Genomic DNA, 23,168 nt, shown 5'->3' with positions numbered 1-23,168 from the left:
AGAGGCTCATTATTGATTGGATAATCAATGGAAATCTTATATTTTAGTCTTCTGCATGCTAGCTTCCAAAGAAAGCATGTTGCCTCCCCTGTGGTTGTGCTTATCAAGCTGTCTTTCCCAGGAGAAATTAGTCCCATATTAGAGGACATATGTAAATCTGGAATGTTATACTATCATATCCTCCATGTGTATGCTTGTCTTTGCCGCATAGATAATTTTAACCAATTATATGTTAAAACTGTATTAATTAAACGTCTTGCATGTGCGCATACCTGCATTCACACTTGGTTGTGACAGTAATTCAAAGTGATCAGAGAGATTAAAGATGATTTGGTAGAGTGTTGCTCTTTGTGTGAGCAGCAAGCTTATATGCATTTCTGAGTGAATGTGCACAAGTTTGTGTATATAATGGCGAGATAGCTACTGCCTCATTATAATGACAGAAAATGAGGCTTCTTTGGGGTGACTGAACTCAATTCAGATTAGATAGAATAATGTGGGCTTTAGCATTCTTGATCTCCACTTTATATGTATATGTATATATTTTCCTTTTCTTGTACCACTCCCCTGGGAAATGCGAAGGCATTTAAAGAATGTATCTAAGCTGTTTCATTTGCATCTTTTAACACCCTGACATCCACAACGGCTGCGTTACTCCCACACACTTCCGGTCTTCTATGCAGTTAAAGTCAACAAAGGTGCCAATGTTTTAACAGTCAATAAACCACCCTATACCACAGATTTCATATGTATGATGTAAACCTTAACACCATTCATCTTATTCTTATACCTTTCCAAAGAAATGCATATTTTCTGTACCTTTAGCATCTCTGTAATTTGCTTAAAAGCAGCTCTTAAAACAACGTGAATTCCTTTCATGATAACGAAAAAGGTTTCGGACAATCTATTGACCAAGTTTTTGTGCATTTACAAAAGTTTGTCAAAAAATAGACACCAGTAAATAGCGGCACTGAATGTGTAAGATCAAAAAGATCAAAAGCGCACACTGTACAATCTTATAGTTGCATGAGTTCCTGAATTTCTTTGCTCAGCTTTGTTGTTTTTAATCACAGGTCAAACAGTGGACAATGACCACACAACTCTCTTGTTTTTCTTTTTTGTTAAATCACCTTTGCTTGGAAGTGTAAGCAGACAAACAACTGAAAAGATGATGGTGTTAATGGTGAATCATGAAGTGCCCTATAGGTAAAAAGATCCCTGAGTCAAACGCATCCAAGACCTATGTATACGCAATGAACAGATTAAAGTCAATGGAGGGGGCTCACTTTAACTCTCTCCCTCTGCATCTTCCAAGTCTCTAATTGGAAACCAGACACATTACTCAGCTGACCTCTCACTGTCCACCGCATGCACAGTGGTCCCATTTTCCTTCATGCCAACCAGTACTTGGCCACCACTAAAACCACTCAGACCACTACAGGTGGAAAAAGGCTCATCTCTTTGTCTGGATGGATGGATTCTACAAACCAATGGTGAAAATGAAGGTGGGTTAAGCAGAATGGGTGAACAGATGGAGTGCTGATAGAAGAGATGAAAGAAATAAGGAAAGAAAGGGCAAAGAGGGAAGTCCAGTATCATATGATTCAAGTAGGTTAATGACCCAAAGCACACACAAATAAAAGGGTGTTTGTTTTCTCATACATCTGAGAAAGTGGAGAATGAAACTACTGCAATCTTCACTTGTTCTTTCGTGGGTCAATAACTGCCTATACTCCCTCTAGGGCAGAGGAACATGTACTCAGATCCTTATCAGGGCAGCTATCATCTCTGCTGCCTCACAGAAGCAAAGATACTGTCATCCTCACACTATCACAGAATGACATCAGCTCAGAGACATGGGAGTAATTATATCATACAAGCCCACAACACATCAGCAACAAGGCAACATCAGAGACCATCAAATTTTGCCTCTTTTTTTCCCCCCACTTTTCCAACTCTCTTGTTTCTTATACATTCTTTTATTTCCTCTCTCTTTCTTTCTCTCTCTTTCTCTTTCTCATCAGTTTTTCTTACAGCAGTGCCAGCACCAACGAACGCAGTTTCTAATCCGTTCAACCATTAGCTCTGAAGCTTGAGAGCATTCAATTTGATTATAATCACTTAAATTGCTACACCGACTTTGATCAAACCACCAAGATTTAAAGCACAAAAAACATTTGAGCAACATTTGTTGGAGCAGGTGTTAGGTGGGGTTTTACCTTTGATGCATTAAGTGGGAAGCATTACCATCATGAATCTTTGGGTTGACTTCAACCATGAACATATGGGCTTTGTTCTTGGAGCTTGACACACATATACACAACACTGGTGTAATAAGCAAGAGAGAACTTGACAAGTACTCTGTATTTTACGGAGGCCCTGAGGGTCAAAACACAACAACATTTCAGAACATACAAACCTTTTAGATTACGGAAAGGGTAGGGACCATGGGGACAACACTTTTTATTTGTTATTGGACGAACCCAAATCTGGCGACATGTCATTTCCTGTTACTCTCAGCAACATCCTTGTGGGAATTTTAAACCCAGTTTGAAATGATGGAAAAAGGAGCCTGAATTGATAAGAGAGTATTCTAACAAAGGACATACATCTGATTAGCTATATGCTCTCGACCCATCATGACATTAAAATGTCCCGTAGGACTCTGAAGGCACGACTAAAAGATTTAGGACTGAGGAGATGGGGCTGCTACTCATCGCCAACTGAAGTCGGACGGGCCACCGTATCAGGGCTGTGTGGACCTGGACAGCTGTTTGGGTACAGAACAATGTGGCTGAGCTTAAAACAGAAACATGGCCTGTGTGTCAAAAGGGAGACAGTTATGCGGATGCTTCCCGAACTCAATCTACACGGAACCTTATAGCGGATGTGGCTCCTCGCATATCGCGAAATACATTATATGCATGTCCTTTGTTAAAATACTCACTTATCAATTCAAGCTCCTTTTCCATCCTTTCAAACTGGGTTTAAAATTCCCATAAGGACGTTGCTGAGAGTAACAGGAAATGACATGTCGCCAGACTTGGTTTTGTCCAGTCACAAACAAGAAGTGTTGTCCCCATGGTCCCTACCCTTTCAGTAATCTGAAATGTTTTTGTGTTTTCTGAAATGTTGTGTTTTGACCCTCAGTTCCACCGTAGTATTTTGCTCAAACAATGGATCATCGAGAATCACTAATTTCTACATTGCAACGTCTATTGTTTCTGTATGCAATAGACTTTAGAAGAAATGCCAAGAGCTTCATAGTTTAAACCCAATAAACACTTTTCCTATTGATCAGACTATCTCATCCATTTACCCTCAATGAATACGAACAGCAGGTAGAAAAGAAAATATGATAACCTAGTTATCCAACATATTGAGTATGTTATCCATCTCTGGGATGAGGACTATCACCTCTGGGAGTCTATCCTTGATGAATGGTATATCTGCTATTCACAGTTGGTATTGTCTGAAACTCATTACTGCTTGCTCTAAACAAACAATGCATCACACTCCAATTCAATTTCATACATCCTGACCATGGTAATTTTCCTCTTCTTTCTACATAAATCAATGACAGACTATCAAGTTCAATACAAAGGAAAAACATATGTTTTCTCTGAATTACATTGCACAACGTGTATTTCGCTTTGATACTACTTTACACCTTTTTGCACTCACATCAGGAGACTAGCCAGGTGAGGAGCTCGCTGTAGAACAGCCAGAGTTACTAAATTCAGCTACGTAATATGGTAAGTGTAAAAAGTGCATTTTCATAAGATGCTAACAGAATGCATTTGCACATAAATCTAATAGATAGCATACAATGAGCTTCATTTGGTTAAATCATTTGAGAAACTGTTAAATGCAATGTGACATTGATATTGAAAGGAAGGTAGAGTTACATAAATATTGCAAATGAGATTAGATTTCAGCACTGATCGTGACGACAGAAATTGTGAAAAAGAAAGTGGAGGCAGAGAGGCAGATTCTAGCAGTTCCAATGTATGGACATTATAAATAAAAGGTGAAAAAAGACACAACCAAAAAGTACAAATTTCAACCTTAAGGGCTATGAGTCTTGAACACACAGAAATTATTTAATATTTTAGTTGCTGCAGTGAAAAGTCATTTAATGTAACAAGCAATGGCCAACTACAAAACAGCAAAAGAAAACAGCACCAGAGTTTTGTGACAGCAGGCTTTGTCCTGGAGCCATGTTAAACAGCATGTCTCCCAATTTGTATTCATGCAACCTCTGTGTTGATCAACCAAAACTTTAATGATGTTACTGGGAGATCAGTGGCTCTCAAAGGAGCAACTATAACAACTATAATATTAAGTCATGGAATATGCCTGCAGCACATGCCCTGAGGTCCTCAGAGAGAGCAGGGGGCAAGCAGAGTGTAGTCCACTGGAGACAGGTCATGGCAGAGTGGTCTAATTGCCTTTCTTGTTGTCTAAGTGGGCCAGCAAACCTTCCATCTCTCTCATCATCACAGAGGAGCACAGACTCCCTTGTTGGTGAATATCTAAATCTACCCACCGACCAAGCCTTTTTTTTTAGGTTTTCTGTGCACAATAAAAATTATCCTCAAAACGTCAGGTATGCTCTGTAATGGATTCATCACTTACACTTTGGTGCTTCACTATTAAAATTAATTTGAGAACCAATAATTGGAAACAATAGATTTGTTGTGTTTTGTTTAAACATTTGTACTCTGTGAAATTCTGGGTATCTCAGCATTACGTCAGTGTTACACTAGTACTGATTACGTCACTCAAAAATGCCTGAGGAGTACGACAACTATATATGTCCCTTAAGTGTCATACTACCACAACCTCAAATGTCAGCAGGATTGAAAACTTTGAGTACAATACACACAAGTACAGAAAATGACAATGAAAAAGCACCGGTATTTCTTAAGCCATTATCAGACACACTGTACTGATAGAGACATACTGCAGCCTTCCATGAATTTTTGGGTTGGGGTTATATAATTCCTCATAGATTCTCCCTCTTTATTTTTCCACCCCATGTCCCTGTGTCATGAATCGTCTTGCCACACAGAAAAAAAGGGCCTCATCAACACTGCAAACTGGGCAGGGGCCAGGAATGGATCTACACCCTGTAGAGCTGGAGGCAACGCATCTATGAACGTTCCAAACAACCAGAGGCAACATGGAGAGCCATAACCTTCTAATCCAGTCTAATCTGGACACAGTGGGGCTTCTGGAGATATGGATACGCTTAATCTCAGACATGGGAGGGGCCACTTTGCTGAAACAGAAAACAGGGGTGGATCTGAGCTAGACGCAGCCTGTCCTCAGAAATTCTTCAGAAGAAAATTAATATTAATAAAAGTAATATTAAAGAGTTGAAACAGCAGTCATATTTGATAATGAATAAAGTGAACCAATGATGAGCTACTCAAAAATACACCACACAAAGAAAATGCACTTATCATACAATGAGAGAAATACTTACTGTGCCCAGCTCTTAGGGATGCAGGTGATCTGTGGATTGCAATAGGCACAGTATGATGACGTTTGTTTCCATGGGACAGGTGAATATGGTGGAGACTCTCCACAGCACTTGGTTCTGACCCTGCCACAAAGCCCAGGGCAAAGATCCACAATGCCAGATGGGTGAGTGCCACTGAATTCCAGTTTAGGGGCTCTGCAATTGGCCTCAGGGGAGCAAACTGTGTCCTCCAGCCTCTGAACATCTTCCCTGAGTGGCCAGATGAGGCTTCAGATCAAGGCAGAATTTCAGTGAGCCTTACAGCCCCATACTTCTCACCTCACCAAAACAAGCTTTGGCCAGAGACACTCAGACACTCAAACAGATCCACAGAGGGAGGAATGTTGGAAAAAAAGCTTCAGAAAAAAAGACACCACACAATATGTCAGTTGTTGGATAAAAGAAAAAAAAGAGAGAGGAAAAAAAAGCCTCCTGCTTTTTTCCAGTGAGTTAAGAAATCCGCAGCAACACCCAGGCAGGTAAAGAAGTATCATTAAACATCATGCAAAAATATTCACTCAAGAAATTAGGACAACCTCAAACAGAAATGGAGAAATCCCAGCTTGCTCCAATTCCCTTAGTTACCTTGTTCTCTCTGTTTCTCTTTTTATCCTCCTGTTAAGCCCCCACAAAATTAGAAAAATGTTCCCACCATTAACTGTGAATATTCCAAAAATTGAGTTGCGAGGAGTAGAAGACAGCTCACTTAAGAAGAGATGGAGAACATCTGTGCAAAGTGAATTTCTTCAAAAAATCATAGCTGGCAATCTGAGTTTCCCTCCTTTTCCTCCTCCAGTGCTCTCAAAGGACATCCAGAGGAATAAGACCATAGTTAAATCCGTGTCTCATCTGCATGTGTCGGACAGCTGCGGTGGCGTGCGGTAGACTGCGTGATTGCACCTGTAAGTTGTGCCAAGTAGTGCACCCGTTCATCTAGCAATATCTGATCTCAGTGAGACCGAGCGATAGCTACGACAGTACCTGAGAGCAGCCCTGGGCAGAACACACACTCACACACAGGCAGCATCGGCAGCGCCGTTCCAGAAGATGTGCGCAAGAGGGAAGAGGGAGAGAAGAGGAGGAGAGGGAGGGGGACAGAGGGAGGGGGAGCCTCAACAGCCAGCCAGGAAGCAGGAGGGAGAGTGGCTATGCAAATAGGCAGCACTCACATAGCGAATCACTGGAGTCTGAGTGCATTGCAGAGGAAGAGCCTATTTAGGCAAAATAGCAGGGATTGAAGCTATGTCCCACAGCCCCGATTCCTTTCACTGTCTCTCTTGCCTCCCTGTTCAGTCTTTCTCAAGCCATTGCTCTGTGTGGACATTTTTCAGCAGCAAAAAGAAAAGAAAAGAAAAAAGTGTGCAAGATGTGCTTTTCCCACTTTTATCATCTCATCTCTTTGCATTGCTCCTCTTGTTCTTCGCACTCTTTTTTCCCCCTCTATCCCCGTCCTTTAATGTTAATAATTTTAGGAAAGTTCTGTAATAATAGTCTTTCTGAAATAAAAATTGGAAGGAAGATGTCCAACCTAATCCTCGCCTCTTCATTGCCCAGGAGAACTGCTCCCTATAAGTTCACACCTACTGTACAGGACTCTGCGGTGTCTCGTTCGCAAGATTTTAAAAGGGCGATGATGCTGCAGCTCATGCACTCTAGGCAACTCACTCACTCTCTCTCTTTTTCTCAGAAACATTTGAACACACATGTGTATGCGCACTCACGCAGACACACACATATGTAAACAAAGCACGCACAGTGCCAGAGCTGGCAGTTGAGAACTGTCCACAGAGAGGGTGCTGAATCTGGGCAAGTCTGCCTCGCCTGCTAATAAAAGACTGTTTCTCACAAGAGAGGGAAGGCTGATCGCAGACTCTGTGTGCAGCAGGGTTACAGGAAAGTAGGGAACATGTGGACATAAAAGCCCTGCTGATAAACACAATCTGGTTCAGCTGGGAAGTATGCTCAGTGTTCAGAGTTCGGGACTAGAGTACAAGGCTCAGCTGCAGTGTGGTTGCTTCTGTTTGCACACTGGCCATTCAACATCCTTCCTTTCAAAATGCTGTGTTCTAAGCTGGAGGGGGAAACAAGATACTGTAAGCACTGCTGAGCTAATCTTTATAGTTTACAGGGAATAATACACAGGCATTTCATGCCCAAAGAATGCCAACTTAGCAGGCATGACACAGAGGATAATATGTGATTCTCCATTTTGTTTTTCTTGTGACCGTTCACATGAGGAAACAAAGCTGGGAAGCATGAACTACTAAAAGGAGCATTAATGATGCACACCATATAAAACCATTAATTTTAGTTAAAATGCAGATTCTGAGGACTCAGTCATAAAGAATGGCTCCTGTAATGTAAATTTGAATACCAAAAAAAGATCAGAACACAATATTTAACAAAAGAAACCCAATACATTATGCCATCTGGAGGGGTCAGGCTATATCTTATTTCTCTGTTGTATCTCATATTGAATTGCCATATAATAGTAAAAAGGAACTACAGAACAAAACAGATGCTGCAGACATTAGGCAAGTGTGCTGTTCTCACCTTCTAGAATCTCAATAAGTTGTTGCAGCCACCTGGTGCTAAAAAGTCAGCAGCATGGAACAACTGCTCTGTTCTCATTTGCAATGGTGAAAAGGAGTGTTCTTGCTGAATGTGTTTACACTTTTATAATTATCAGCAGTGCAATCTGCATAATTACTACTAATAAGGCAATCTATCAGAGCTTCTTGCCAAGGGCAACAACTTGACTTAGCATGTCCTGAAGTGCAGACTTTTACAGAGAAGAACATTTTGGCATGTATTTTTTAAATTTAAATCGAAGGCAAATTAACAATTGAATAGCTTTAAATTTATTGAAATGTTTACTCTGGTTGTTAGTGGAAATGCTGTGTTAGTGAAGCAATTGTTAATAATAATGTTTAACAAGTTAAGAGTTATCAAGTTTATCATTACTTAGTTGTTCATGTGTGCCCCCAAGTGGCAGAACCCTAAACTGCATAAAAGGCATGTAGGTATATTAGAAAGCCAGCAGCTTATGTTTGATAAAACCACTGGAGCAGGTGATTACAATTCAATATGACTCAAGAATATCCCTTTTGTTAAAAGCCTAAAAAATGCATCATCTTACTGCAGAAATTCACACTTAAAACAAAGAGAGTGTGTGGTAATCTGACACACTGCACTGATTCTGATCAATTCCTCAGATCACTTCAACCAGCATTTACAGCAGATTTAGCGGTTTGTCCTTTGTTCTAATCATTTTGTTGGAAATTTGATAACTGGAGTATGAGAGGCAAGAACAAGAGAAACAAAGCGTATAGCTTCAGGGAAAACATTCACAACTGAAATCCCTCTGCCTGCACAGAAGCAAACACCTGGGACCACAACCTAAACTAATTTCAGCACAGTTACAGATCTCAGCCTTTTTAACCAGATGATTGTAAAGTGTTGGCCACAAGATGAGAAAACACTCTTTTGCGAGTAAGCTTTTGCCATTAAACACAGAATCTCAAAAGCAGCTTGCATTTGTGTCCATTTAAGATCCAAAGGATTGCATATTTGATGCATATGAAGCTTTGAGTACAATTCCATTTCTGGGTTCACATCTCTTTTTCTTAGTGTTTTTGTGAGATACAAAATATTTTTGATCAATCAAGAAGGAAGAAGAAGAGAGATTTTTGGGGATATTATGGCCAACTCTTCACTCTCAAACTAAGATTACTGATCAGTGAATAAAGGGAAATTGGCTTTGGTTTAACAATGCCTTGAAGGCCATAAAAGTACAAGAACGGGACAAGTATTTCTCTCAAGCAGGATTGTATTCACAGTGGATAAAGCTGATGAGATCATATTTGGTGGACTAGAGGAAAACTAGAGGGAGAAGGAGATGGGTGGTCTGATGTAACTAAAGTAAAGTCTTTAAATCAGCTAAAGAGCTATCAAGCAACACTTTATCACACATGGAAAGACCTTTTAGGGAGCTCAGACACTTAAAGCTTCTTCAATAGAACTATTTCCTCTATCCAATAGCTACTATGACGTTAACTGTTGCTATTTGGAGGAAATATAAATGAATTATGTATTACAGTAATTGACATACGCATAAGAATTATTAAAGTGGCAAATTCACAGTGCTTCAGATGTCTAAGCAAGTGAAGTTAGTGTGCTAGATGCTTTTGTTTGCTCTAAACAGATCTTGGATTCAGATTAAGTCAAGCATGAACCAGGTATACCTGCTGTGAGCTGGAGTGACACATCTGTGTCAGGCTCAGCAAAACATGTGTCTTATGAATGAGTGTCTGGAGACAGGCATCTCTTGGGAATACTGTTTTCTGGTAGGGGTAACATACAGTAGTGAGTCATGTGATCTAGGTATGGTTATGCGACAACATTTCTATCTGATCATTTAAGAAATGCAGAAGTTGCCATCATACAAAACATAATTTACTACAAGAACAACTAACTGTCACAATTGAAACTTCTAGCTCAGTGCAAACAAGTGAACTCCGGATAGCGTAAGCAGCTGCTACAATATTTGTCAAAAAGACAAAAGCATTGTATGCTAACATCCCTGTCAAAAACAAACGATATTAAACCTGGGCTCTTTTTACAACTGAGTTTTGAGTGAATATCAAACGTGTCATCAGACATCCTAACACATATTGCAAACACAATAGAATGCGACAGAGGAGCACACAATGCACTGATGCTGATGTGTGCAAGCGTACGGAAATAGAAAAACAATGCTGCCTTAGTCATCCTGAGATGTGACATGACAAGAACAGGCAGATACATGAAGTAAACACTCAATGCATACACACACACACACACGCTGTACAGTATTTCAACACAGAGGGAGGCCAGAGTGTCAATACTGTTTGTGAGGAGAGGACCTTACAGGATGGTGGCTGTCTGTCAGATTACTCTACTACATCTGTTAGAGTGAGTGGAGTGAACTCTGACTTGAAAAGGGCAAAAAAGCATCGGCCTGCAGGTTTCTAATTCACCTGCACCTCGGCATCTCTTTCTTGTGATACAAAGCACCCAAGCTTATGGTTTAAATAATGACCAAAGCCATGACTACTCTTCCTTATGTGATTAACGTTATCTCTGCATAACTATCTCTCATACAACCACAGCTGTTACACAGTGGGTGATTATTGTATTAAAGAAATAGAGCATATGTGCATGTAAGCTTTGAAAAAATCAGCAAATGCCTAGTTTATGTAAAATGCAGCAACTGAACAGAGATTTGTGCTGCTTGTTCTGTTCATTACGCAATCTGCGAGGGCAACATAAATAACAGCACTCAGGCTGATAAAACAACACTCTAATAGGAAATAATGGTGTTGCAAAAGCAAATCTGAAAAATGCTGTACGTGATGGTGTTAAAAAAATTACTTCAATTTTTACAAAAAACAAAGAAACAAATCTCAACATCAATTCTCATTCAACCCAATGCTAATTCTGTCACAGCTGAATTAGACATGATAATTAATCTAATGAAGCTACAAAATAAGTAAAAATAGCTTAGTCAAAACCACTCTTTGCTGCAGTTTATGCATTAGGACAGGGAACAGCACTTTAGTTTACAAGTAAATATGTAGCTCTAACATATTTAACATAACGCAGACAATATAAACACAGTTTATCATCACAAATCCCCAGTGGCTGCAGTCAAATAACGATACTGTTATTTCTTTTCTTGTTAGAAGTGTACAAACTCACACAAGCAAAATTCCTGTTTGCACTTATGTGCACCCTGCATAGAGCATCCCTTCCATTGTCAGTTCTGGAGTGGGCCCAAACTACATGTACAGATGATAAACAGATGGAATTTGGTTTTTCATTGTACATAGAGCTGTTTGTATAGCCACTAGGCTCCTTTTGCTCCTTTCACTCATTGGATTCTGCTGGCAACAGAAGCTTTGGAATCTCCCCGATGATTTTTATTTATTTTTTTCTACCTCCTAATGCAAAAATGATGCCACAACAGCGTTATTCATTTCCATAAATACATTTGAATACGCATTCAAATCAGCCACAGTGGAAATAACATTGAATTTTTTTTGTACCCAAGTACAAGTAAAGGTTGGGCATGTGTGTTTATAGATACGTGTGTGTCAGTGAGTGAATGTGAGCATCTGTGACGATGATGATGTGTCTGAGAATGCATAAACCAAATCCTAACTGTCAGTGAGAGAGATAGGGGTCACAGGTCGACAGCTTTCTGGGAGCTTTCTCTCTATCTCCCCTGACAGTTCTTAAGATGCAGTGGGCAGAGCGTCTGTCTCTCCTGAAATCCATCCCAAGTACATCATTCCCTGTCTCAAAGCACTTTGTCTTGAACAGGTCAAGGGCGGACTGTGTCTCCCTTCAGAAATCTGCAGCATTTTTGTTAATGAGCCACTCTACTGTACTCCAGCTAACTAAAAAGGAATTTAGTGGGAAAAAAAAATAATGGGAGTTTCCGATAAAAGAGAGCATTTATAAAGTAATTGCTTTAGCTCAAAAATTGCTCACCATTTTCTATGTAATTCATTCTTGCTGTAGTAAAAAAAAATAAAAATAAGAGTGACGGTATCTACTCTTATTTATAAGCCATACTTATATGCACACACATTTTCAATACATTAATAAAAAAGGAAGCAGCTTATATATTAAGAGAGAATCCATCCACATATCATTGGTTAATAGACGTATGCCTTATCAGTTTAATCATTTAGGGTTTCTACTACTGCTAATTATTAATTAAATGCTTATTCAAGTACCAAGGAGATATAATGATAACAATAATAATAATAATAATGATACAAGAATACACAAATAAGATGAACAGTCACAGATGAATGGGTGGGTTGCCTGTTCTCTTATGGCTCTCAACTTCATTGCAGTAGTATTACCTCACACAAGCCTCACTTTGTTTGTGAGTGGATAAGCTGGCTATGTTGCTTTAGTCAATACAGTCAGTGTTTTAATTTACATTAACAGGACTAAATAATGAAGTCATATTATCATATATAACCATTTTATGCGTCAGATCAGATTTTCATGGGGCCATTTTGGTTCTTCTGCTGATTTACACAACCTTCTGCTCATCTGTAATAAAGGTCTTGATTTTTTTTCAGCATCAGCATGCTACCACTGGGCAGATGTAGCACACTGCATGGGGAAGGGGGGAAATGCTACTGGAAGCAAAGCTTTAGGGCGGTACTCTACTCAGCTGTGTATGTTCAATGCAAGGAAAGGTCCAGGAAACATCCAGATGTACTTTTACAGTAAAATGTACCTAACACAGCCTCTAACACATGACATGCTCGCATCTTCCATGGGGATAACAGCACAAGCAAGAAACATATCCAGTGGGAAGCCAAGCCAGCTGACCCTTCCAGAATAAGCAGCGCGATTCATGTCTAAATTAATTCTTGGTGTATGATTAGCCAAATGCCTAAAGCAGAGCGTGCAATTTATAAATTTGAAAAGCCTTTCACATACAGCATATATGGGGCTGTGACCACAGCTGTCTGTACATGTCTAATGCATTTCACATGCTCTATTATACCAGAAACTGGAACTACTGAAACTCAGCAAGACTAGTTCACAATAACAGACATGAACATATTTTCAGTCACGTTGAACGCTGAAGCAGACAGTCTAATTCATGCAAAAATATATTCAACACAATCTGAACAGAGTCTTGTTTCAAATGGGGCAGCTGGCACCAAATGTCCTGTCTAAAATATATTTCAAGCCCATTTAACAGGTTTCTCCTCTAAATGATTCAGTCAAGACAGCTCTATCACCAGCACTCTCTGTGGCTAAGCCAGTGACTGATCTGTGTGTGCTCTCCACCCCTGCTGTCTTAAGATAAGACGAGAGTCTGATTAGTCCCACAGATAAAGTGTGTTTTTTTTGTGTAAAACCACTAGAAGCAGACTGAGTTCAAGGACAGAGAAGAGCACTTGCATGGTCTAAGACCTAAGGGCATATTCTTAATTTTAGTTGGAGGACATAGCTACACTCAGACTAACTGAACAGTTGTTTGTTAGCTCTGGAGCCTGGCTGGCATTCAGCTGTTGAGATAAATCCCTTCATTTGCTTTGTGACAGCATTTCACGAGTTGTAGATGCTCTTTTGGCTAAACTACAGATATTGTACATAACCTGTAATCCTCCACTGATCTGTACTTTATTTGAAACTTTGGAGGTGGCTTTGGAGTTGACTCATGGAAAGAAATCAAATCAAATACACGGCTGTAGAAAAGGTAAAAAGAGTGTGGGGTATAGGAAACATGAAGGAAATTAAAAACAAGGCAACGAGTCCATACTGAAAGATTTTTATTAAAGAGCCACAAAGCCATACCAAGTCCTTGAGCTTCGTCGAGATTACTTTGTGTAGGAGTGATTCTGTCATTTTGTGAGGTAAAAGACGACTGCTTAATAAATATGTAAAAGGAGGCTGCTATAGTGTCTTTCAGATAAAAAGCATCAAAGCACGGTGTCCACTTCTAACTAATTTCCAAACCACAACCAATGAAAGCATGTTTTCCCTTTTAATTCCTTTAAGCAAGCAGATAGAATTACTTACATGCAACCATACCTATTAAATTTCAAGTTCTCAAGAGGTCAAAATGAGCAGAATTCTCTGTTTAACAAACTCAAGATTTGTAGTTATGTTTGGAACTCTCTTTTGCACCTTTTTTACTACGCCGATAGTGATGGTAAGCCAGGCCTATAGAGCTCCTAAGGTAAAGTGTTAATGTTAATAAATAATATTCTCCTATTATTATCTTTTTGAAGTTCGAACAAGGAAGGGTTATATCACTGTCACTAAATGTATGATTTAAATCATGTAACAAAATATGCAACCAAATACCCTAAAACTGCAGAGAGGAGTTTAAGAGGAGATTATACTACATACACACAGAATTAAAAAGGAAACTAATATCACTAATTTGGCTTACTGTTCACAGAAAATGTGTGTGGAAAACCTTCTTGACATTTCAAATGTAAATTTTAGATGTCTCTTGCCACAGTTCTCTTGGGTCGCACGTTTCAAAGCCTGAGTTTATGAGAGAGGGGAATATTCAGTGCAACTGTGTTTCCCGGCAGTATAGTTTAGACTTTGTACCAACATTTTAATTAGTATTGTGTTGTGGAGGAACAACATCTTCTTATTTCCTGTCAACATGCCCCTCCAGGCTACCAATTAATAAAAAACACCTCAAAGATTAGGTTCTTGCCACTGCACTGCAAAGAGATTCTGATCCTAGTGGAGATTAAACATGAAGACAGCTCAATGTGTGGGATACTGGTGTGACCACATACTGGTAAGTGACACTAAAATGGTATTCAGACAATCTTACGACACACAATAGCACAACGACGCTTTATGCAAACAGAGTATTTGTGTGGTAGGGGATACACTAGAACTCTATGAAGCAGCTGCATATATAGTATGTCAGACCCATCTGGCCCTTTGTAGTGATGCTTCTCTGACAAGTTGAAGCAACAATACATCACACAATAGGGACTGTAGGCATTATAAGTTCAATGTTTCACCATCACTCAAGCGAGAAATTAGTCACGTGTGTGTGAAACTCAAATAAAAAAATTCCTCTAACAAATGAAAGTTTTTTTTAACACCACATCTTGCACAGATGTGATTGCTTGAACAAAGTTACAGACATGTTGCAACACCCAAGGTGGGAAGAACTGATACCTTGTTTCCATGCCAACAGCCCTTGCCCACATATGGCCACTGCTTTCTGGCACAGAAACCCAATTAAATTCACATTCTCAATCAGCGTAGAGAAATATACTGAAAACAATCAGGCCAGGCAGTGATCACTCATGTTAAGATGGAAGAATAAGAGGAATTAAAAAAAAAAAAAAGAAATAGGTCAAACAACAAAAATGTCCTCAAGGTGATGAGACGTGATAGAAATAGTGAATAGTGAGTGTCTACCTGGAAACAGCTGTTACGGAATATGTGTCGAAGAAGCTGGAGATCCATATCTCCTTTTATGGCTGCAGGCACTGAAATATACTGTTTGATAGTGTGAAAGTGGATCTAGACAGAGCATAACATCAGATACGTTCAATTAAGCTTCTGCTGCATGTAGGAAAGTAGCTTGTGATCCACATCGCTCTGTTGGGTAGCACTAAGCCTGCTTTACTGTTATTAAAAAGGCAAGTACAGGCAAGTAATATTTATAATAATAATGTAAATAATACAAATTTGGTGCTAATACAAATATAGAAGATGAATCCATCAAGACAAGACAACATTTTCAGTAACCCTACATGATGATCATATTGTCTTTCAAAAAGTAAAAATCAAGTGTTTTTCCAAGTTGCATAAAAAGGATAAAACAAGTATATTTTTGCCCTTTATAATATGGAATGTCAGCTTCGCTATCTAGCCTCATACTGGCTTACAATCGACCAGTTAAACATTACACTGAATGTGTAATAACTTTTGTCAGCATGTATGCACATTAGAGGGAATGGCAACTGGAGTGAATGCACAAAAACACTTAAGACCGATTCTCTCATATCTCGGGGCACGATGTGTGTTCAAAGCCTGGCCAAGAGTTCAACACACACAAGGCCCAAATATTTTCAGAGCCCTAGATTTAATTCTCTGAGATGCATTAAGAGATCCAGAACAAAGATAATATCTCGTCCATGTGACAGCAGGCTGTCAACTTTAGTACTTCACCAGTCCTTGGATAAGTAGGTTTTCTTTTACCCGCTCTCCTAGATTTCTGAAGATTCTTAGCTTCTTGCCGTTTTGAAATATTGATTTGAATTTTTGCTCTTGCAGAATGACGCAACAAATCAGTGAAAGAATGTTGGTTCTTCTGTATTACCTACCAACTATTGTTATACAACATAAAGAAGAGGCACATGAAGTAACAAAAAGCATGTGTTTTAACTTTTGTATGTGCTTAAGCTGAATGAGACGAATAACTATTATCATCAAAAAGTACATGTCTAGTCTAAAGCCCTGGCCAACTATCCTCAAGGCACGAAGACGATAGAATGTGCGCTGACTTAGACACATTAAAATCTAGTGAGAGGGGCTCATCCTTACCCCTTGGCTACAGACAAAGGAGTCTCGACCGAAATGCAACCTCCATTGTTGATATGATATTGACATGGCACTAATAGCTATGGCAATAAGACAGGGCAGAGAAGCAGCCGAGCGAGACGATGAAGGCAGGGTGTACCCCGTGCTGTGGCCTCTCCACGACCCACTTTATTTCAACAACAAACACCACTCTGTTTGTCTTTGTACATTACCCTCAGATGCTTGACCACTGCAGGCTAATTCCCTCAGGAGGTCCAGAGTGGAGTTTAACTCCCATCTACAAACACTCATGTACGCACATGCACAATCCAAACCGGCCCCTGAATTTAATTTAAAACAATCTTCAAAATCCCCAGTGGACATTATAGAAGACAAAATGTAGTATGGCAATATCAGAGTAGAGTGCTTGCAACGTTTTGCTTTTGGCTAATTATCATCATCGTTTTGTACTTGAAAAAAACAGTTATGACTTCACATACTGCCTGCATTTCTTATCACAGGGCCAGAGACAAAACACAATGGGTGTTAAACAACATCCAGTTTTATATCTGCTGGCATTACAAACAGCTGGTAAAGATAAGACTAAATGTATGCTTAACACCATTCAGAACAGTTGTGATTTTCTCTATAGAGATAAATCTGATTCATCTTTGACATCACACAGCTTGTGTTATTTTTTTTTCTTCTTCTTCCAGACACCCTGACTGTAGGTATCCACTGGAGATAATTGGCTCTATAAATAAAACTCAAAGACTCCATGTCCAAAAAGCTGAGCCACACCACTGGGATTAAATGTTTGAGGGATGATGAAGAGACAGACCATTTTTATTCAATCTATTTCATCATCTTGCCAATCACTCTGTGGTGAAAATATGCAACTCTATTCTGAGAAGTTGAGATGCTTTTATCAAATTGTATCACACTCAAGGCAAAGCCGTGAAACAGTGAAAAACAAAGCGATAAAAGCAACAGATACAATTTGCAAGACTTTCAAGGCAGTTTTAATGGTTAAATTATTATCAATCACAAGTATTTTACTGAATACTGTTAAGCTACGGACACTTTACGTAGTGAAACGTCTATCACTAAAATCACTTTTCTGCATTTATGGATGCTGCAAAAAATAACTGATTGAATAATATCAATTGCAGTACAACAAATCTAGATGTATGTATAAAATCATACTTTTAATTTTGACTTTTTACAAGATATGAGGACATTATACATGAAAATGTTTTTGTGTAAAATAAAAAGAAATGTGTTTAATCATCTCAACTGTCGGTCAAAAATCTGAAAAAAAAAATCTGAATACACCTGATTTGAGCTTCAGATATTAGAAGCAATAAAAGAAAGTTAAGCAGTTAATTTAAAGAAATAGCAAAGTCTTAACCGACTTCTATTAAAAACGGTGTGCATTTTCCACTAACAGAGATTAAACGAATTATATCACCAGACATGATGTCCCTCATGATTTGTGACTAACAGATGAACAATTCAATCCTCATTTTTCCTTCTCGCAAATTTTCCTTGGCAGACTCAGGCTCAGACTCGCATCACTATTCTGTGAACTAGCCCAGTTCATCTACAGTGAAAGAGATTTCTTGAAAAGCATGTTATTACAGCCACATATCGCATCCCTTGAGCCTGTCCATTGATCCAGCCCATTGTTTTATCAGGTCAGCTGGAATATACTCAGCAAGTGGAGCCTTTTTCTAAGATATAACATAAGCACACGGGTCCTGTGAGACTTTCTGCTATCGGTGCTGAGAAACGAATGAATATGTATGACAAAGGGAATGGGAAAAAAAAAGTTTCTTGTCCCAAACAAGGAAGGGTCATGAGGAAAATACACTCCATAAGTACAGCCATATTCCTCTGTTGATACCATCTCTGTTGATTCCTCAAACACAGTCTGAGGAAAGAAAGGTACAGCAAAACCAGTTGAGAAGAACTCTCAAGCTCACATTTCATGAACAGAAGAATCCTTTTAGTGTTATCACTGGCTGCAGATTTGTTGAGGGTATAAGGCCTCCACAAAAATCTATTAATGCCTTCTGCTGATAACAAAAGACAGGATCTTATCAAACTGTAAGAAGTGACACGGAATGCATTAACATTTATGGTGCACTCGCCTCTGCTTTTGTGCCATTTCTGGAGGGCCCACTCTGTTCCGTCATTCTTAATGCAGTTCAACACTCTGCCCATCCACCCCTTACTGTGTGAACTGCTGCAGAAGAAATTAATGACCAAACAAACCCCCCCCTTGCCTGTTTTGCATAAGGAAGAAGCCAATTCTTTTAAAGGTAGAGCAGAATATCATAGTTCTCTGAAAAGCTTCACATTAAAGAGTATAGATGCTAACATCACTGTCTTTAAGAGAGACTAATGTGCCTGAATACCTGAACCTTCAAATGTCACAATATGGACTGGAACATTTCAATTGTATAGGGATGAATAAGTGCAATTTGGGCAAATTACAAAAAATTATAAAAGTGTATGTTTATGGTCAATACAATTAATTTGTTTGTTTATTTGACTTGTTGGTGTTTTACATAACAGAACATGATTGTGTGCGTTGCTCCCTCTAGTGGTGCATCTCTCAAATTTTAATAAGCTGTCACTTAACGCTCCCATATCTCACAAAAAGGTTCTGGCCTGCAAAGTTGCATCACCTCTCACCTCCCTCAGTAAAGACAGGATGCATTTCAAGCAGAGCCACAGAAATGAAAACCAAATTCAAGGTTTTGTTTCATTTAACCAAGTTAGTTCTTGAATTGAGAGTTTAAAAAGCAAGAATATCATATTTTAGCATCATTCAGATATGATGCAAGCAATAACGAGCTAGAGTTTGAATGCTGTGTGGAAGCACAAGACAAAAATAGCCCTGCTGCTGTTGGTGAAACCCATCTCTTATTATCTAATACTAACAATTTCCTGGACACAATTAACTGAGCCTCACAGATAGAATGACTCATGCAACTAGAACTGTGAGATGTGCATGAGACACAATTTACTGAGTGTTTTAAGTAAATATAAAAGAAAACAAAAAATAAAACTACTGAATCTCACAGTATGAGGGCCCACAAATAATTAACCTAAAGTTATACTGTGTTAACTCTGTATCTTAAAAAATAATTTAAAAAAAAGATGATAGACTCAAGGAAAACAACCTAAATTATTAACATAACTGACAGATGAGAATCAGTGTAGAATCCTACCATCATTGCAAAGAGGTCCTCCAAATGTGGTCATGCTGCAGTCACAGCTGAAGCCCTCCCACTGCTGAAGACACACTCCCTGGTTGGCACACGAATCCTCTTGGCACGTAGTGCTGGGGCCTAAATAAGGGGAGAAATAACAACTGAGTAGTGGACAAACACAAGCTCGCACAGTCAGCAGATTCAGTGGAAAGTAAAATCGAACTTCACACAGAGCAGACTGAAAACAGGCCTCCTTAAATGGAAAGCATTCAGAGAACAAACCAACAGTACGAGCAGTGCAACGTCTTGTGGTTCTTCCTATTGACGCCATTAGAAAAAATGTATGAGTTTGTTGCCAAGCGAACGCTTAAAGCTTAATTTAATCCAAATGTATTCAATAAAGAAACACAACTAAAACTTCAGATGTAAAGAACAGCCTAACAAAAGTTTCCCTTTAGGTTCAAACAACTTTTTTGCTTAGATAAATCAGGTTTTAGTAATATAAATTTTTTATTTAATATTTATTCATTCAAGCATTACAAAGTTGTGTATGTACTGTAAATGCTTTGTAGATCTTAAGTCATTTTTAGCGTACATCATATACTTCAAACCATTATTTTCTTGTTCCTAACTATCATGCATCTTTGACCAGCTGTAACGATGGTTTGTGTTAAGATAAAAACATTTCGTCTTGCACACCTGTAATAAACAGTGTCTGATCACCTCAAAAGCATCATGTTACCAGTGGTGAATGCACTCTTGTATGACAAAAATACTCATGAGCAGTAGGGCCTGAGTAAATCCACATGCTTTGGCAGTTATCAAAGTCATCATACCCTCAGTCTGATGGTTTTTCTGCCAGTCTGTGACGGTGCACAAAAGGCATATGGATGGACAGACTCCATAATTTAACCATCATACGTCTGTGCTATTCAGACCTAATTCAGTTAATGGAGAAATGTTAATGGAACGGTAGGAGTTCATATCAATGAATGCATTTATTGAGTGTAGTTAGTAGTAATTTTGCTCCTATTGCCTCATGTTACAACCATATTAAACTGTATGAAATACATAATGACAGCACATTTATTCTTTTGTATAGATTTGTACCTTTGTAAGGTATCAACAGCAGTTTCTCAGCTGCTGAATATTGGGGAAAAAGTTACCTTTTTTTTTCTGAATAAAGTGTAAATAATTGTGTGGCCACTGTAGCTGCTGTTCAGCCTTAGCAGTAACTATGGTAACTGGTTATTAATTTGACCTATTACTGTAGCTCTCTCAATACTGAAACAGCAAAAATGGTAAATTCCATCAAAACCACATTCAAGATTATGTCATTGTCTCAATTGTTCTGTATCATAATGTTCCCTAAATTGTGACTGACATGGGAATCATGGAACGGCAGGTAAGTCTGTAGCGGCACACTTATAAATGTTAACTAATGTGACACAAAACAATTGTAAAGCAAACAGTAATACATGTTTTTAGAGTTGCCATGTCTGTAATGCTCTGATTTTGAAAGCACGAGCCCTCAACATAGAAACCACTGACGCATGAAGTTCAGTTTGGTTACGATGTTAAAATGTTACATTGACACATAGCCAGCTGATCTACTTGTGTGATTTTCTCCTTACCCCAAAAGGTTTGTGGTCAATACTCCAAATACATTACACAATGTTAGGCAGGTGGTTTGAATGTTGTGGCTGATTGGTTTAGGATTCTACAAAAATATTGATGATATGGGAGATTTATTCAACTTCAAATCTATGCTCTTTTCAACTAATGTCATAATATTGTTTTATTATTACTTTTTTTTAATTACGTTTGTCAAAATGTATCCCAACTGACTCTAGTTAGTAGTTTCGCTGCAGAGTTTTATCGGTAACATCTTGAAAGGCTGAAGTGCTCCCTACCACTGCAGTGATCATATGGTGCAAAAGACGCTATTCATTAGTATTGTACTGTGGCATTGATAAACACGGTACTTATATGACTGACTGAACTAATTACATGTAAAACATTTTTAGTAATAACCTGAACATTTTTGAAAGAAAATCCATGCAGGACACACGTTTGTAGTTAAGAGTACTATAAGGCATGCAAATAAACAATAGATAGATAGATAGATAGATAGATAGATAGATAGATAGATAGATAGATAGATAGATAGATAGATAGATAGATAGATAGATAGATAGATAGATAGATAAAGTGAAACAACGTACAATATGTGAGTGCAAATCAAATCATGAGCCCCATAGATACAAGATGATACATACCCATTTGCCTGACAAATTTGGAAGTTTTCTTAAATGCAACGAAAAGCTGAATTTGTAATTTGTTAATTGGTTTGATCCTTTATTTAACAGACACGTGTGCAAAAAAACAACAACATGATTTTCAGTGTTTTCGTTGAGCAGCTTCATTGTTTTCAGAAAATATGAACAAATCTACAATTTGATGGCAGTAGCACACTGAAAATTATTTACCTTTTTGGTACATCACGCTTCCTTTTAATTACACTTTTTTGTATCAATTACACTTTTTTTTATCATTTGGGAACTGAGAATAACAATTATCGCAGTACTTTGTGTCTATTCTTGTTGAACAGACTGGAGATTTCTGATGCTCAATGACCCACGGTCAGATTTTTTCACCATACACTTTCAGTAGGAGACAGATCTGGCCTGTGGGCAAAACAGTCAAGCACAAACACTCTGTGTCTATGAAGCCACATTGAATGCCCTGTTGAATGAGGTCTGGCACTGTCCTGCTGAAATTACCACAGACTTCCAGGAATGGACATCACCCTGATGGCAGCATATGTCTCTCTAAAAGTCCAACATACACCATTGCGTTAATGGTGCCATCACACATATGGTAGTCATCCATGCCATGGGCACTAATACATACCGATATCAGTACAAAATTCGGGTTTTTTTGTACCTTTTCAGGATAATAGCCTGGATGGTTGTTCTCATTTTTGGCACATATGACCAGACATTTTTTTTCAAAAGCAAGGAGGAACACGGACTCATCTGAACCCTAAAGATGTGCCTACTGTCTTTTTGTCAGTCTGAGATGAGCTCGTGTCCAGAGAACTCAAGAGGGGTTTCTGTGCTGAATTTATATATGGGTTCTTTCAGGTTACATGTCTAACGACAGACTGTGCTGCATAACAATGATTTTTCAGGGTACTTTTGAGCCCAAGTGGCCATTTTGACTGTGGCGATACGATGCTTTCCATGCATGCATGATCTACTGAAAGTCCAAGTGTTATGCAAATCCAACATTGGTTTCCAGTCTTGGATCTTCAAACACTATTGTGAACAGAG

At 38.7% G+C, this 23,168-nt stretch overlaps 1 protein-coding gene across 11 annotated transcripts in view; it reads right to left on the bottom strand.

Moving 5' to 3' along the window:
• LOC140313174 (neurexin-1a-like) overlaps positions 1 to 23,168 on the bottom strand; it is a 228,231-nt gene that overhangs the window by 87,615 nt on the left and 117,448 nt on the right. For 7 of the 11 annotated variants that reach the window (XM_072391175.1, XM_072391176.1, XM_072391177.1 and 4 more), the window contains one exon: positions 19,852 to 19,971. In XM_072391175.1, coding sequence (XP_072247276.1) covers positions 19,852 to 19,971 — 120 coding nt within the window. Of the gene's footprint in view, positions 1 to 5,491; positions 6,537 to 19,851; positions 19,972 to 23,168 lie in introns of those variants that run through there. The other 4 variants (XM_072391182.1, XM_072391183.1, XM_072391184.1 and 1 more) reach the window with 1 other exon arrangement.

Source organism: Leuresthes tenuis, unplaced genomic scaffold, assembly GCF_036924035.1.
Source record: "Leuresthes tenuis unplaced genomic scaffold, fLeuTen1.0.hap1 SCAF_8, whole genome shotgun sequence".
In the NCBI taxonomy this organism is placed as follows: Eukaryota; Metazoa; Chordata; class Actinopteri; order Atheriniformes; family Atherinopsidae; genus Leuresthes; species Leuresthes tenuis.
This window is presented reverse-complemented; position numbering and strand designations above follow the sequence as displayed.